The 17,134-nt window shown below is 45.2% G+C and overlaps 1 protein-coding gene and 1 long non-coding RNA gene across 2 annotated transcripts; both read left to right on the forward strand.

The window, feature by feature from the left end:
- Positions 1-2,285: 2,285 nt before the first annotated feature.
- LOC141212767 (uncharacterized) lies at positions 2,286-2,775 on the forward strand. Its single transcript, XR_012282412.1, has 3 exons — positions 2,286-2,453; positions 2,536-2,659; positions 2,743-2,775. It is a non-coding gene; the product is annotated as an uncharacterized lncRNA (long non-coding RNA).
- Positions 2,776-3,901: 1,126 nt separating this feature from the next.
- On the forward strand, positions 3,902-16,257 carry LOC141212799 (uncharacterized). The gene is made up of 2 exons (XM_073665105.1): positions 3,902-3,956; positions 13,397-16,257. The coding sequence occupies exon 2, from the start codon at positions 13,423-13,425 to the stop codon at positions 14,335-14,337; it is 915 nt and encodes a 304-aa protein (XP_073521206.1). The 5' UTR covers positions 3,902-3,956; positions 13,397-13,422; the 3' UTR covers positions 14,338-16,257.
- Positions 16,258-17,134: the final 877 nt, after the last annotated feature.

Here is a 17,134-nt window from a genome sequence, read left to right on the forward strand (position 1 = left end):
CCATGCATACCAGGACAGGGATGAGGGGGGGTGCCATGCATACCAGGACAGGGATGAGGGGGGGTGCCATGCATACCAGGACATGGATGAGGGGGGTGCCATGCATACCAGGACATGGATGAGGGGGGTGCCATGCATACCAGGACAGGGATGAGGGTGGTGCCATGCATACCAGGACAGGGATGAGGGTGGTGCCATGCATACCAGGACAGGGATGAGGGTGGTGCCATGCATGCCAGGACAGGGATGAGGGTGGTGCCATGCATGCCAGGACAGGGATGGGGAGTGCCATGCATGCCAGGACAGGGATGGGGGGTGCTATGCATGCCAGGACAGGGATGGGGGGTGCCATGCATGCCAGGACAGGGATGGGGGGTGCCATGCATGCCAGGACAGGGATGAGGGGTGACATGCATGCCAGGACAGGGATGAGGGGTGCCATGCATACCAGGATAGGGATGGGGGGTGCCATACATGCCAAGATAGGGATGGGGGGGTGCCATGCATGCCAGGATAGGGATGGGGGGCGCCATGCATGCCGCCAGGATAGGGATGAGGGGTGCCATGCATGCCAGGATGGAGGGGTGCCATACATACCAGGATGGAGGGATGCCAGGCATGCCAGGATGGGGATGGGGGCCACGTATAAAAGGAAGGGGGACATATAAACCAAGATGGGGGATATTGTTAGAATTGGAGGACATTACCCCTATACCAGTGTCAGCAATGTCAACACATTTTTTGCTTAAATTTTTTTTTTATATTTTCTTCCTCTAAAACCTAGGTGCATCTTATAGTCCGAAAAATACGGTACTGTAAAATAATATATCTCCTCATATGTTTCTGTGGCATCGCGGTACCCGTTCTACTGCTGCTAAATGAGCCAGTTGTAGTGTGATAGTAGACTTGTTCCAGTGTGGGCACTGTGAGTTAGGGGATATAATACATTGCATTGTAAATTGGACTTTCCTGCCATCTACTGGCCAATGTGTGTATATGAAAGGTAAGTGATTATTCTCCTCACAATAAGCTGCCATAGAAACGGCTGTGAGGAGTCTCCCAGCTCAGGGCTCGCACACTGACTGAGCACTGGTACAAATCAGTAGTGGGGGGTTCAAGCTGCCTAATGAAGATATAGGAGACGGACACTATTTCTCACAGAAGAGTTTCCATGCCAGTCCACGCTGGGGGGACATTTTTCTCCACATAATCTCCTTCCCAAAAAGACAAGCGTCTTCCAGTCAGGAGAGATAACGCTGTTCATGTGCTCTCCTGCACGTTGGTTATCCTGTTTGCTTCTAGCCGGACCAGATCCACGTGGCTGCCACACCACCGACTTTTTGTTTAAACCTACCCCCTGCGAAAGGGAACGGTGGGCTAAAAACTGAGCACACCCAGACTTTAGTGTGTTTCCACGGAGAGCCAATCTGTGAAGGTCCCTCCATCAGTGTAATATTTCTTAGACTGTGCATAGCATTTCCTCTACTAGCAAGTGAAGAGGACTCTGCTCCAGCCGCCCTGAGAGACCATAACCTCGCTTGTCTCATGAGGAGAGAACCATTACTTTCCTATGCACAAAATACTGTAAACTTTGCCTTCAAGAGAGACTGTACCCCGTTACCTCCTTCAGTAAAATTGTTATGTTTACAAGTTCACCTCCGTGTCTGGCTGCTTGAGTTTGCACAAACATCACGGACACTCCAAACTTGCACCCAGACACCACAACTACAGGAGTGCCCCCTGGGGGTCCTATACCATCCACAAGTGCCACCTTCCGACAATTGTTGTGGACACTAGGGAAGTGTTTAGGGGTCCACTTCAACTACTGTGACATCATTATCTGCTGCCTTTGAGACTACATACCCCAGCTGGCCCTTCTGCAACATCTGGGACCTCCTCAGTGGCCCACCACATTTCCCCTTATTATCTCCAGTAATTGTATTCTTACACAGGATTTTTATGATGTTATATAGGCTCATCATCTTCTCATTCAGGTCCCTACAATATCGGATCCCCTCAGTGAAGATCTTTTATATAAGAGAATTTTCCTGATTTACCCATCAAGGATGGATATGGACAGAGACAAGATGGCGGAGAGGATATTACACCTCACCCTAGAGATCCTCTTCCGGCTTACTGGAGAGGTGAGAGATTCTGATGACGTCCCATTACATCATTCTTATCTATGGGAATAACAGATGGACAGAACTGGAGAGGTGAGGACTCTGGAAATGTCTGGAGGGAGATTTATTAATGTGTCTCTCCATAACCAGGATTACACAGTAGTGAAGAAGACCTCTAGTGAGCGCTGTCAGGACCCTGTGTCTGAGGGATGGAAAAGACCCCTGAGCCCAATCACAGGACCTCCATCTCACCCCCTGATACATGAGGACATCAATGACCAGAAGATCCTAGAACTCGCCTACAAGATGATTGAGCTGCTGACTGGAGAGGTGACACTGCTGGGAATGCTGGGACATTATACAGTAACAATATGAAGGGATCGGGGGATGACATTATCATTGTATGTGTCAGGTTCCTTTAAGATGTCAGGATGTCGCTGTCTATTTTTCCATGGAGGAGTGGGAGTATTTAGAAGGACACAAAGATCTGTACAAGGACGTCATGATGGAGGTTCCCCAGCCCCTCACATCACCAGGTAATAGACAGGACTAAATACACACGGCCTATAATTATCTGTATGTAAAGAATGAATTCAGTCCCTGTATGTGTTTCCTACAGATTTATCCAGTAAGAGAACAACACCAGAGAGATGTCCCTGTCCTCTTCTTCCACAGGACTGTAAACAAGAAGACCCCAATGTTCCTCAGGATCATCAGGTAGATGGAGAGAAGGTGTCATGAGATCTCCCCTATGATGTGTAGACTGCTGTGAAAGTCTTGTGCTCAGTCTTGTTTTATCCACCAGTATTATATGTTTTATACTAGCTATTGAACCCATTCTACGCCCAGGTGGTGAGCATTTTTATTGGTATATGGTCTCCCATGCTGGTATGTGCTGCCCCCCTCTTGGTATTTGTGCTGCCCCCATCCTGTCCCCACCATCCTATCCTGGTATGCATGGCACCCCTCACCCACAAATCCTTGTATGCATGGCACCCCTCACCCCCACATCCTGGTATGCGTGGTACCCCTCACCCCCCAATCCTGGTATGCATGGTCCCCTCACCCTGCAATCCTGGTATGTGTGGTACCCCTCATCCTGGTATGCAAGGTCCCCTCACCCCCCAATCCTGATATGTGTGGCCCCCTCACCCCCCAATCCTGATATGTGTGGCCCCCTCATTCCTTTCACACTGTACACACATACAAAAAAATAAACAGTTATACTCACCTTTCTTCTCTGTGCTCCAGCTCTTCTGCGCCCTGTTCTGCCGGAGGCCGGGGGAGGAGTGTGTCACCGGAGCACTGCGTTGTCTGGCGCCATTTTGCTGAACGCACACTGTAAATGTGTCTTCAGTAAAATGGCGCCGGATAGCACTACGCTCATGCGCCAATTCGACGCCTCACTCCAGCCCCATCTCCGAAGAAGAGAGGCGCTGCAGCAACGCTCCTCCCGATCAGGTAAGTATGGCGCCGGAGATTGTGGTATGTGTTCAGTGCCTACGCATATCGCGATCTCCGGAGCCATATACTCCTCTTACCTGTAACGGCTGGATGCCTGATTCTGTCTGGAGCCAGACTGCGCGTCGCGCATGCGCAGTCTATCGAGGCTTAAGACAGAGATACGCATCCCCGGTTATATTATAGACTATTGTAATGAGAACGGTGGAGATGGCAGGATTAGAGCTAATCATAGATGGGACTTCTCCATCTGTCTGTGACTTTTCCAATATTTGTTTCAGGGTGAAGATCTGACCCATATTAGTACTACAGAGACATATGTGAGGGGTGATGAGCGCTGTAAAGAGGAGATTCCTACATATGACTACCCAGGTGAGTAGTAACCACTAAATGCAGAGAAGTCACAGATTCTTCTCAGTCACCGGCTGTGGCTGCTTTATCGGTGGTGTAGTCCGGCCGTATCACAATCGTGTGATCATCATTTTGCCTCTAGGCCACAACATTCTCCTCCACCCTAAACTGTTCAAATCATTTTGGACATTGAAAGCCCTTTTCTATAGAACTTACAACCTCGACAATCCACCTACCCCCTGGGATTAGGAGACTCTGACCGTGACCTGCGCAGATCTGTAAACTACAAAAAATAAATAAATAAAAAGATTATTATTATTAACTACAAAGCCAAATGACAGCGTATGAAGAATGGGCTGACAAGTTAGAAAATCACTTGAAGAAAAATATTATGATGGGCCTGTAAGAGAAACAGAGGGTAATGATGGTGTTGGCTTCCTAGATCCCTGATATCTTATTGGATGAATCTACCTTCTCTCCCTTCTGTCCTGCTGAATGTCCTCATATGGTTCCTACAAGACCAGGTCCAGTCTTTCTGGCCAAACGTCACTTTTATGATCTACAACATTAAATGTGCAGTGAGGCCAAGTGTGAATTTCTGTACAATAACAGTAGAGTCTCCCTTTATATTGAGTTTTCAATTTCTTCTAAAACGGACTAACTTCAAACAGGATTGTGATAAACTATACAGAAAACATTACACCTGTGCATGATATATCTCTAAGCTGTGCGTGGCTGATGGCTGTAATATACATTTATTCCCGCCTGCAGGAGATGTGTTGGCTCGAGTCCTGGTTTCATGGATTCACTCCACGTCATAAATTACATTATATTTTCAATCCTAAGGAATTCACATTACTGCACAATCTCTCCTGAAATTGGGGCGCTAATACTTTCTCTACTCTTCTGGTCAGGACTCATAGTAGCGCCAATGGTCCACCACAAATGAGTGCAACTCCAGTTTAGTTTGTAGTTCTCCTCTCATACATACATTGTTGTTGAGGATGTAACATAGAATAAAAAAATAAGTTATTTTTTTCCAGGTTCATTCTGTATGATAGTTTGATTGTGGTGGGATCGTCCGGCCTCACTTACTTCAGTCTGTAACTCCTTGGTAGCCTTTAAAAAAAAGGTCTCCATTGACTCTCCCAGATGCCCGAGATCTAAAATTAAGACATTTTCAGCTCTGCACTATTATAAATAGTTCTCTTTAATAAAAGTATATTTTTTTCTTGAATCTCATGTGATAGAAAATATTTATTAGACATTACAATAATTTAGATGGCCAAGAGCCACCAAGCCGCATACTATAATTACCCCAGAGAGGTTTCACCATTAGTTACTCATTTTTTACTGATGAAGACTCTTGAGTTTGATCATTTCAGGAGATGTGTTATTGTCTATACTCACAGTTTTGCTCATCACCCTTTAACCCCCTCTACATGGATCTGGCGTTACACAGAGACCCCTAGGCTTGGGCCACAGTGTTACCTGCTGTTCTGTGGAGTGAGATGGGAAGAAGAATAGTCAGGTAGCCGGGTCAGAACCAGGAGAGCAGAGAAAATACAAAATCAGAAGACACAAGAGTAGTCAGTAAACGGGCCGAGGTCACAACAGGAAACAAATACACAAGCCGGGAGCTGAGCACAGAGGACTGACCCAGAGGAGAACAAGGCTGTATCTGGCAGCTTCCAGCAATATGCTTCCAGCTTTAGTAGGGTGTGGTGCTTTCCAGTTGGCTGAAGCAGGGAGCAGATTACTCCAGCTGGACAGCACACACCCATACTGCCAGACTGGATGATACTACAGGTCCCAGGCACCCTAATCTTAGTGGCTGGACAGAGCCTTCGCCATACAGAGCTTCTGGTTCTGACGTCTCCTCCATCACCAGCGCCGCCTGCAGGATGAATAAGGCGGCTTCTGGTGAGAGAAGCAGACGTCGGGGAGCAGATCCCAGAGGAGATGGGACACACCATTTGCAGAAGCCCTAATATGACGTAATAACAGAAAACCAGAGCAGTAATAATCTTTATTTTCTTTATATATATATATATATATATATATATATATATATATATATATATATATATATATATATATAGCGCCAACATATTCCTCAGCGATTTACATACATTATCATCGCTGTCCCCATTGGGGCTCACAATCTAAATTCCCTATCAGTAGTATGTCTTTGAAGTGTGGGAGGAAACCAGAGAAACACGGGGAGAACATACAAACTCCTTGCAGATGTTGTCCTTGGTGGCATTTGAGCCCAGGACCCCAGCGCTGCAGTACGAAGCACTGAGCTATCGTGCTGCCCTAAGCAGGGCAGCACAGTGAAATCCACATAAAGTGACTCCATTGCTCCATTGTGTAATTTTTAACCCTCAGGGAATTAATCTAAAGGGGTAGTGACTATTTTGATTCTACTGGCACTTTCCGGATATTAGAATGCAGTGGATGTTGGAGAGTGAAAATTGCAATTATGCCATTTTATTGCCCAACACATAGTGCCCAGATTGTGCTCCAGGAGACACACACCGTAAATTAAGTGGGTTCTTCTCACTATAGTAATGTCAAATACATAGATGCTAAATGTGGTTTGGGCGCACTGCAAGGCTCAGAAGCAAGGGGGAGATTTGACTTTGGGAGATCGGATATTGCTGGATTGGGTTATGGAAGCCATGTTGCTTTTCAAGAGCCTTTATGGAAACCTCTGTTTTTTTTTCCTTTTTCACCACCTGAGAGAGGGTATCCGCCCACCAAGGGTACACGCGGGAGTGCAGTGGTATTATGCACCCTGTGGCTAAGCGCGCTGGCAAGTGGGACTTCCGGGGTTGTGCACATGCAGGGCACGTGTCAAGAGGTTCCGGGGCGCCCTGCTAACGTAGCGTGCCGGGACCAGGACTACACACACGCAGAGCGCATGTTAGTTTCCGGCGCACCCTGCTGACGTTGCGCGCCGGAATGCTGGTCCATGGGGCTGCGCACACGCAGGGCGTGTGTCAGGAAGTGAAGCGCCCTGCGGCAAGAGCCGCAGTCACCAGAGCAGAAGCAGCAGAAGCCACCAAAGCAGCCTCAGCAGCAACAGCAGCTCCATCAAGGCCACAGCAGTGTCAGTCAGACAAGCGGCAGCAAGACCAGCCAGAGGAGCAGGGCAGGTCGCGAGTCCACCACCTCCAGCCGGGAGCGATCATATGAATTGATCCAGCCTCAATCTCCGGTACCCTGAACGGCAGAGTAGTGAGTGATCTATGTGAAAGTTCACCATAGTAGATGGGTCCCTTTTTTCTATGTATTTTTTCTACTAGGAAAAACCCAAAAAGTGTAGTGCCAAGAGGAATAACATGGAGTGTGCGCTGTGCAGGGTTAATTTTCCCAACACTTATACTAAAAAGCTTAGCCCGAGTTGTATCCAAGAAACCATATCAGAGGAAACACCTAATTTTGCTATGGATTTAAAATCTTTAATCCAGACGGAGGTTAGGGACTCCCTAAAGACGTTGGTTATACGTAAAAAGAGTAGGAAGCTGAGATGTCATACATCAGACTCAGAAATTCTGTAGTATTCCAGGGCAAGGGGAAGTCTGTTTCCTCTCCTACCTACTCGTCATCCTCATCATCATCATCTTCCTCAGATAGCAATACAGGAGGTAGGCCATGTTTTCCAGTGCAAACCACGGATAAGCTGATTAAAGCCATCAGAACAACTATGGGCATAGCCGATACCAAGACCCCTAGTACTGTTCAGGACATCATGATTGGGGGTCTGGATCAGAAGAAGAGGCGCACATTCCCTGTCAATGAGAGGATCGTTTATCGACAGGGAATAGAAAAGACCTGATGGGAGAGGGCAGTTACCATCACCTTCAAAGAGAAGATACCCGTTTGAGGAAGAAGAATCAACCAGGTGAGATAAAACCCCAAAAATTGACGTGACAGTATCAAAATTCTCTAAAAAAAAATCCACCCTGCCGTTTGAGGATTTAGGAGCTTTCAAGGATCCTCTTGATAAAAAAAGCGGAAACCTTATTAAAACAAACCTGCGAGGGACCAGCGGGAGCATTGAAACCGGAAGTCGCAGCCACTTGCACAGCCAGGTCAATGATGGTCTGGTTTCAGCATCTAGAAGACCAGATTAAAGGGGACATTCCAAGGGAAAAAATCCTGGCCAGTCTTCCGCTAATGCAGGGGGCGGCTGCTTTCCTCGCGGACGCGTCGGCAGATTCAGTAAGGCTGGCCGCCAGATCAGCGAATTTATCCATCGCAGCTCGCAGAGCTCTGTGGCTCAAGAGCTGGTCAGGTGATGTACAGTCTAAGATGAAACTGTTCAATCCCGTGTGAAGGGGAGTTTCTTTTTGGCAAAGCTCTGGATGACATACTGGATAAAGCCACAGATAAGAAACACAGGTTTTCCAGTGTGTTGATGCCTCAGTACAAGACTTCCTTTTGTAAAAGGAGGTATAGCATAGGTAAATTTTTCAGAGACCAGGGCAGATGAAAGGACAAGGAGTGAAGGCTTCATGTTCGGAGGTCCTTCCTCTGAGAACAGAAAAACCCCTAAGTGATGGGCCTCCCCAGGTAGGAGGAAGACTGTCCCACTTCCTGCCTACCTGGGAAAAAATTACATCCAGTGCCTGGATATTAGGGATTATAAAGACAGGACTGAGACTGGAATTCAGATCCATTCCCCTGCAGACCTTCAGGATTTCGTCTCCCAGGAGGCCCAGAGAGCAAACATCCCTGGAGCAAGAGGTATTAAAACCAGTGGAAAAGAAGGTTCTGAGAGAGACTGATAAGCAAGCAGGGGAAAGGATTCTATTCGCCCCTGTTTCTGATAAAGAAGCCGGATGGCTCCTTTAGAACCATAATCAACTTGAAGGGCCTAAACAACTTTCTAATCTACAGACCCTTCAAAATGGAATCTATAATATTAGCCATAAAGGTGTTGTTCCCGGGTTGTTATGAGTGTCCTCGACCTGAAGGACGCCTATTACCACTTCCCAATCCATACAGGATACCAGCAGTATCTGAGAGTAGCTGTATATATCATCAATCGTGTGAGGCAATTTCAGTTCACAGCTCTGCCCTTTGGCCTCTCCATGGCGCCGAGAATCTTTACGAAGATCATTCTGGAGGTCATGGCGCATGACCTCCAGAATGTCCCTTATCTGGACGACTTCCTGGTAGTATGCAGATCAAGAGAGCATTGAAAACTCGCATTGACAAGAGTCAGAGCCAGCCTGATCAATCTTGGATGGATACTGAATCTAGAGAAGTCAAGCCTGGAGCGTCGGAAGGTTCCGTCTTTTTTAGGGCTTATCTTGGACTCAGAGGGATAGACTTGTCTGCTACCAGAAGACAAGAAAAACAGAATTATGTCCTTAGACTAAGGAGTAGTCAGGAATCCATCCATGACCCTAAGGAAAGCAATGTCTCTTTTAGGTACAATGACATCATGTATCCCAGCAGTCCAGTGGGCTCAGATACACTCCCGATATCTGCAGCAAGATATCCTAGCAGCGGAGAAACAACTCAGGGGGACACTTGGACAGGAAGATGACACTTTCCAATACAGCCATCAGCTCAATCGCATGGTGGCTGGATCGGGAGAACCTGTCACAGAGAGTTCCCTGGTCGTATCAGGTCAGGGACATAATTACAGCGGACTCAAGCTCAGATGACTGGGAGCACATCTGGGAGATCGTGTAATACAAGGAATCTGGTCGGACAGTGAGAAAGCCTTCTCAAAACATGAAGTAGCTGTCGGCGATAAAGAATGCAGTGATGAAGTTCAGTTCCCAACTACAGGAACAACACATCCTAATTATGTCAGACAACAGTACAACAGTCGCTTATGTAAATCATCAGGGGGGCACGAGATCCCGACCTCTCCTGTTAGTGAAAGAGCAGATTCTGTAGTTTGCAGAACAACATCAATTTATGCTCTCGGCTCTGCATATAAGAGGCAAAGAAAACTAAAGATCAGATTTTCTGAGTCAGAATATACTGAATCAGGGCGAATGGGAGCTGAATCCAACAGTATTCCAGCAAATTGTGGATCGCTGGGGTCAATCAGAAATAGATCTTTTCGCAAACAAACGAAACAGAAAAACAAGGATCTTCTGCTCCTTAAATCCAAAAGAAAGACCCTATGCATTAGATGCATTACAAATACCCTGGAGCTTTGGCCTAGCCTATGCTTTCCCCCCACTAATGTTAATGCCAACGATTTTGAGGAAGATCCGAGAGGAGCAGGCAAGGGTCATACTAATCGCCCCATTCTGGCCCAAGAGACCCTGGTTCACCTGGATAAAGAGGATGTCCCAGTCAGATCCATGGGTCCTTCCAGATACTCCAGATCTCCTCAAGCAAGGCCCAGGCTTCCATCATCAGAGGTTGGGCATTTGATGGCCTGGAGTTTGAAAGGTCGTTACTAATCCAGGAAGGTTTTCCCTAGGTCTAGTAACTACTCTGCTCAAAAGCAGTGTGACGACTAAGATCTATTGTAGGACATGGTCAAAATTCCTATCTATTTCGGCGCAGTGAGCTAAGGTTAAAATTCCTATAAAGCTATTCTGGAATTTCTTCAAAGGGTCTTAGATATGGGGTTGGCTACCAGTACCCTTTAGGTGCAAGTATCAGCGCTTAGAGCTTTATATAACTATAATTTGGCAGCAGATAGATGGGTTATCAGGTTTAAAAAGGCGTGCAATAGATCCAGACCTATTGCTACCCCGAGAATGCCTCCCTGGGATCTAAACCTGGTCCTGGAAGCCCTGACTAAGTCTCCTTTTTGAGCACTTAGGAAGCGTGACAGAAAGAACTCTCACTCTGAACACAGTGATACTGATAGCGCTAACATCAGCCCGTAGAGTTAGTGACTTACAAGCTCTGTCAGTAAATCATCCTTTTACACAGGTCACTGTAGATGGAGTTACATTAATACCAGACCCAGCCTATTTTCCGAAGGTGGCCTCCAAATTCCACAGAACACAGGAGATCATTCTCCCCTCATTGTATCCTAACCCAACAGATTTAGGGGAACAGAGGCTTCATACTCTAGATGTTAGACTGGTTTTGGTTCAGTATTTGGAGGTAACAAGGCCTTGGAGAAGTGATGCCTTATTTGTCTCCTTCCAGGGAGCTTAAAGTTACAAGGGGAACTATAGTTAGCTGGATCAGGGACACTGTTAGCTTAGCATATTTCCCTAGTAATGTGCCAGTTTCAGAGAACCTGAAGGGCCATTCCACAGAGCTGGTGCAGCCTCCTGGGCTGAGAAGGCAGAAGTGTCCATTGATAACCTATGTAAGGCAGCAACATGGTAATCTCCTTCTACCTTTTATAACCATTACCGGCTTGATCTTTCTTCATCTGCTGATCTATCCTTTGGGAGAAAGGTGTTGCAAGTGGTGATCCATCCCTAAGGTGTCTGTTCTATATAAATCTCTCAGGTGGTGCTATCATAGGAGAAGGGGAAAAAAATCATAGTTGCCTACCGATAACGGGATTTTACAGAGCCCATAACAGCACCCTTTTATGCCCCCCCCTTTTTTTATCACTTATGGTGTTCTCTATATATGGGTGTATAGTGAGAAATGTTTTATTGGTGGTAGTTGTGTACTAACAGACTGTCTGGAGGTTCTCTCATGCTCTAAAACAAAACTGATGTGGAGGAGAGGTACCGCCTTTTTTATTCAGCAGGTTTCCTGTCCTGGGTGGGCGGATACCATCTCTCAGGTGGTGCTATCATGGGCTCTGTAAAATCCTGTTACCGGTAACTATGATTTTTTTTCCATTTACAGACGATGGACCTGAGTGGGGCTTGTTGTTTGTGAGATGAGTAGAAGTTTTAATTGGTATTATTGTTGCCTACATAACTTGGTGGCTTTTTATTCCATATTTGAAAGGCAGAATGAACAAACAGTTGAAAACCACGCTCTACTGGTTCATCCTATGAGGTTTTCTATTAGATTTTGAAATGTCAGTGTCTTGGTGAATAATTAATTCAATGTATTTTTCGGACTATAAGACGCACTTTTTTCCTCCTTTTTTTCTCCTATGCCCGCTGTTAAAGGGCATGAATATTCAACCTCTCTCCATGCCCATGGGCATGGGGAAGGGGTGAATATTCATTCCCTTTAATGAGCGGGCACAGGAGATAGCCAGCAGCCGCAGCGCGGCTCCGCTATGTGCCGGCTATGAAGGAGAGTGAATTCACTGCTCCCCGTGCACACAGTCCCGGCGTGGGAAGCAGTGACTTCCAGCAGCTAATCTCTCCTTGTGAGCCGTGCATGGCAGTGACGTCATGCACGGCTCACATGGAGAGATCAGTGCAGGCAGACAGGACGCAGCGCTGGAGGAGAGAGAAGAGAGGTGAGTAGGAGTGTTTATTTTTTTTTAATGTGCAGCATGATGGGGATTAGGGGTGCCATGCATATTTGGGCAGGGATTAAGGGTGCCATGCATACCTGGACAGGGATTGGGGGTGCCATGCATACCAGGACAGGGATGAGGGGTGCCATGCATACCAGGACAGGGATGAGGGGTGCCATGCATACCAGGACAGGGATGAGGGGTGCCATGCATACCAAGACAGGGATGAGGGGTGCCATGCATACCAGGACAGGGATGAGGGGTGCCATGCATACCAGGACAGGGATGAGGGGTGCCATGCATACCAGGATAGGGATTAGGGGTGCCATGCATACCAGGACAGGGATGAGGGGTTCCATGCATACTAGGACAGGGATGAGGGGTGCCATGCATGCCAAGACAGGGATGAGGGGTGCCATGCATACCAGGACAGGGATGAGGGGTGCCATGCATACCAGGACCGGGATGAAGGGTGCCATGCATACCAGGATAGGGATGATGGGTGCCATGCATACCAGGATAGGGATGATGGGTGCCATCCATACCAGGACAGGGATGAAGGGTGCCTTGCATACCAGGACAGGGATGAGGGGTGCCTTGCATACCAGGACAGGGATGAGGGGTACCATGCATACTAGGACAGGGATGAGGGGTGCCATGCATATCAGGATAGGGATGAGGGGTGCCATGCATACCAGGATAAGGATGAGGGGTGCCATGCATACCAGGATGGAGGGATGCCAGGCATACCAGGATGGGGATGGGGACCACGTATAAAAGGAAGGGGCGGCATATATACCAGGATGGGGGATATTGTCAGAATTGGGGGACATTACCCCTGTACCAGTGTCAGCAGAAGACCCCCCTCCCCCTTAAAAGTGCATCATGACCACATTTTATGCTTAAATTTTTATTTTTTTATTTTCCTCCTTAAAACCTAGGTGCGTCTTATGGTCCGTTGCGTCTTATAGTCCGAAAAATACGGTACATAACTTGCCATTATTATAGACAGTTTAAGTAGAAATGTAAAAAAATAAAATCCAAGGATATTTTATTGAAAAATAATAGATTTTTATCTTAGCAGATAACTGTACCTGGAGATCAGAGGTAATGCTGACATCTTCAATTTTTAAATCAGAAGATCTTGAGATCCCACAGGATACAATTGAATTGAATGCCATTACTCCAGATATACCATCATCCCTTCACAGCAAAGATTTGTCATCTGATCCTTTGAAACAGGTCCTGTCTTCTGATTCATTACCAACTACTAAGGAAAATTATAGTCACAAATTAAGCATTAAAAAACAAACTGCTCCTAAAGCAAAGAAGACATTTTTAGAATATGGAAATAGTTTTCCTCTCGAAAAATCTTTTCCTAACCATCAAAAAATTCACACAGCCGAGAATAGATTTTCTTGTTCCAAGTGTGGGAAATATTTTAACAAGAAATCAGATCTTGTTAAACACCAGGGAACCCACACAGGGGAGAAGCCTTTTTCATGTTCAGAATGTGGGAAATGTTTTACACGAAAAGCAGCTCTTAATAAACATCAAAGAAGTCACACAGGGGAGAAGCCTTTTTCATGTTCAGAATGTGGTAAACATTTTAAACAGAAATACGGTCTTGTTATACACCAGATAACTCATACAGAGGAGAAGCCTTTTTCATGTTCAGAATGTGGGAAATATTTTACACGAAAATCAGCTCTTAATAAACATCAGAGAAGTCACACAGGGGAGAAGCCTTTTTCATGTTCAGAATGTGGTAAACATTTTAAATTGAAATACAGTCTTGTTATACACCAGAGAACTCACACATGGGAGAAGCCTTTTTCATGTTCAGAATGTGGTAAACATTTTAAACAGAAATGCAATCTTGTTGAACACTACAGAACTCACACAGGGGAGAAGCCTTTTTCATGTTCAGAATGTGGGAAATATTTTACGCGGAAAGTAACTCTTAATAAACATCAGAGAAGTCACACAGGGGAGAAGCCTTTTTCAAAATTCAATTTTTATTGAAAGGTTAAATAATTTTCAATTACAAAAATACAAAAAAAAAAAAAAAAATGAATAACCAGGACAATATCAGCATCAATATATCATAGAATATAAGTATAACGTCCAATAAAACATCAAGTTATAGCAAGAAAAAGGAAGGAAGAAAACATTTTAGGCCATCAGTATTACAATTATGAAGTTACTAAAATCCAATGGAAACCATACGTAGTGCAGCCAGGCCCGAACCAATGCAGAGCACAATCCGGACAGAGAAGAAACGCTCCAGAGAAAAGGGTGGGTCACATCAGTGTGATGTAAGACTGTAGGCATCGGATTCCTGGAATTCAATCCAGTCTCTCCAAGACTCACAATCAGTGGGGGATCGGGCAATCAAATGTTCCATCCTATTTAGAAGAGCTATGTCACAGAACCACTCCTCCAGAGTAGGTGGAGAAGTACTTTTCCATTGACGAGGAATGATATTCTTAGCAGCCTGTATAAGGTAGCTTACTAAAGACCTTTTGTAATTGGTGAGACTAGTTGGGATCATAAAGAGCAAAAGAGATTCAGGAGAGTCGGGCAGAGAAGCCATTTTCATGTTCAAAATTTGGGAAATCTTTTAACCAGAAAGCGCATCTTGATAGCCACCAGAGAACCCACACAGGGAAGAATGCAGCAACTACACCCAATTGGTCTCTGTACAGACAGGCCCTAGCTAACTAAAAATAACACCTCAGACCTAACTCCCTAATAGGCAGTTGAGGAGTTTCTCTTACCTCCTGAGGAATCAGAGGGGGGGGGGGGCAGCAATACACTGTCAACAAGGGGAAAGAAAAGTGTGAAGATATGGAAACCCTGAGTGAGAAACTAAGACACATTCATATAGGGCAAAGAAGGCAAGCTAATGAGAACCAAAAATAAAAGGAATAAGTATAACTTCCCAGAAACCTAACCGTGGTAGAAAGAAAAGGTATTGGGAGGGAAAGAAAACAGACAAGGAGGATTGTTTCACCTTTGTGGTGAAACTTACAAAATTCATCCTCACCCACAATTATTTGAATTTGATAACATTTATCTACAGGAGACTGGTTCAGCAATGGGAAGTAAAATGGCTCCACAGTACGCAAATCTTTTTGTGGCCAAGCTTTATAGTGACTTCTTGTCCTCATGTCCCATCAGGCCTCTTGCCTACTACCGTTACATTGACGATATCTTAATCATCTGGACAGAATCTCAGCAACAGCTTAAGATGTTCCATGAACACTTTAATCAATTTCATCCCACCATCAACTTAACACTCAACTACTCCTGTACTGAAATCAACACCTTGGTGGCCTCAGAAAGGCCTTTTTGAACGAGGACTATCATACAAGAACAATTGTAAACCAGATTGCAAGAGCCACCAGAATATTATGGAATCATCTCCTACATTTCAAAACTAAACAAGAAAGCAATCTGGTGTCTCTAGTAGTCACCTACAATCCAAATCTGGAGATGCCAATGGGATCTGCATGGAAATTACAACCATTATTAGAAAAAGATGCTTATTACAATCTATATTTCCAGACCCCCCACTTCTGTGATTTAGGCAGCCCCCAAATCTAAGAAGCATCATTATCAGAAACTCCCTGTCCTTTCCAACAGCTACAGGAACTTTTCCCTGCAGCCAGAAAAAATGTAAAACCTGTCTATTTATAATGACCACTGGCAAGATAAAGATTCCCAACTCAAATCAGGAGACAACCACAAGATCCCAGGTACTTTCAGCTTCATCACATCTAATGTAGTGTACTTAATTATATGTACCAAATGTCCAGCTGGGGGTCTGTACATAGGGGAGACAGGGCAAAAACTTAGAACAAGGATGAATTCTCATCGCCACACAATAAAAGAAAAAAGAATAGATCTACCTGTGGCCAAACATTTTTTATCCCTGATCACAGCATCATTGACATGAAATTACTTGTATTAAAAGGTAACTTCAAATTTCAGAGGGACAGAAAAATGTGGAATTACAAACTTATGACAATCTTTGACACACTCACAGATCAGGAGTTAATGTGTCACATGGATTTATGTCAACTAAGGAACGTGCTCCTCAGACCGTTTTGGGCATCACAATCATGGACCAGACCTCAATCACAGGACAATAAAACTTTCACACTCCTTATCAATGAACTGTTCCAATATTCATGGCCACAACTGCTTCTCCCTCTCCGATGCTAATAGTTCTGCTTCACGCCACTTGTCTTATCTATTGCATTATTCCTGTGCCCTGTTGTGTATAAATATATGACACTTCAGATTTTGTGTTATACTGTGTCTGAAAAGAGACCTGAGTAGTCTTGAAATTTTGCAATTTACCATCTTTTCAGTTAGCCAAAGGTATCAACTACTGAAGATTCTCAAATTTTAATATTTTTCTCCAAACAGCAATTTTAAGATCTCTCCACAGGTGTTCAATGGGATTTAGATCCAAGCTCATTGGCGGTCACTTCACAACTCTCCAGCACTTTGTTTCCATCCATTTCTGGGTGCTTCTTGATGTATGTTTGGGGTCATTGCCATGCTGGCAACCCATGACCTAGAACGCAAACCCAGCTTTCTGAGACTAGGCACTACATTGCCACACAAAATCCTTTGGTAATCTTCAGATTTCATGATGACTTGCACACAGTGAAGGCACCCAATGCCAGAGGCAGTAAAACCACTCCAAAACATCTTTGAACCTCCACCATATTCCACTGTAGTTACTGTGATCTTTTCTTTGCATGCTTCTTTCTGTTTAAACAGTAGAACGATGTGCTTTTACCGAAAA

This window comes from Phyllobates terribilis, unplaced genomic scaffold (genome assembly GCF_046119375.1).
Source record: "Phyllobates terribilis strain yellow unplaced genomic scaffold, ASM4611937v1 Scaffold_186__1_contigs__length_3700242, whole genome shotgun sequence".
Classification (NCBI taxonomy): Eukaryota; Metazoa; Chordata; class Amphibia; order Anura; family Dendrobatidae; genus Phyllobates; species Phyllobates terribilis.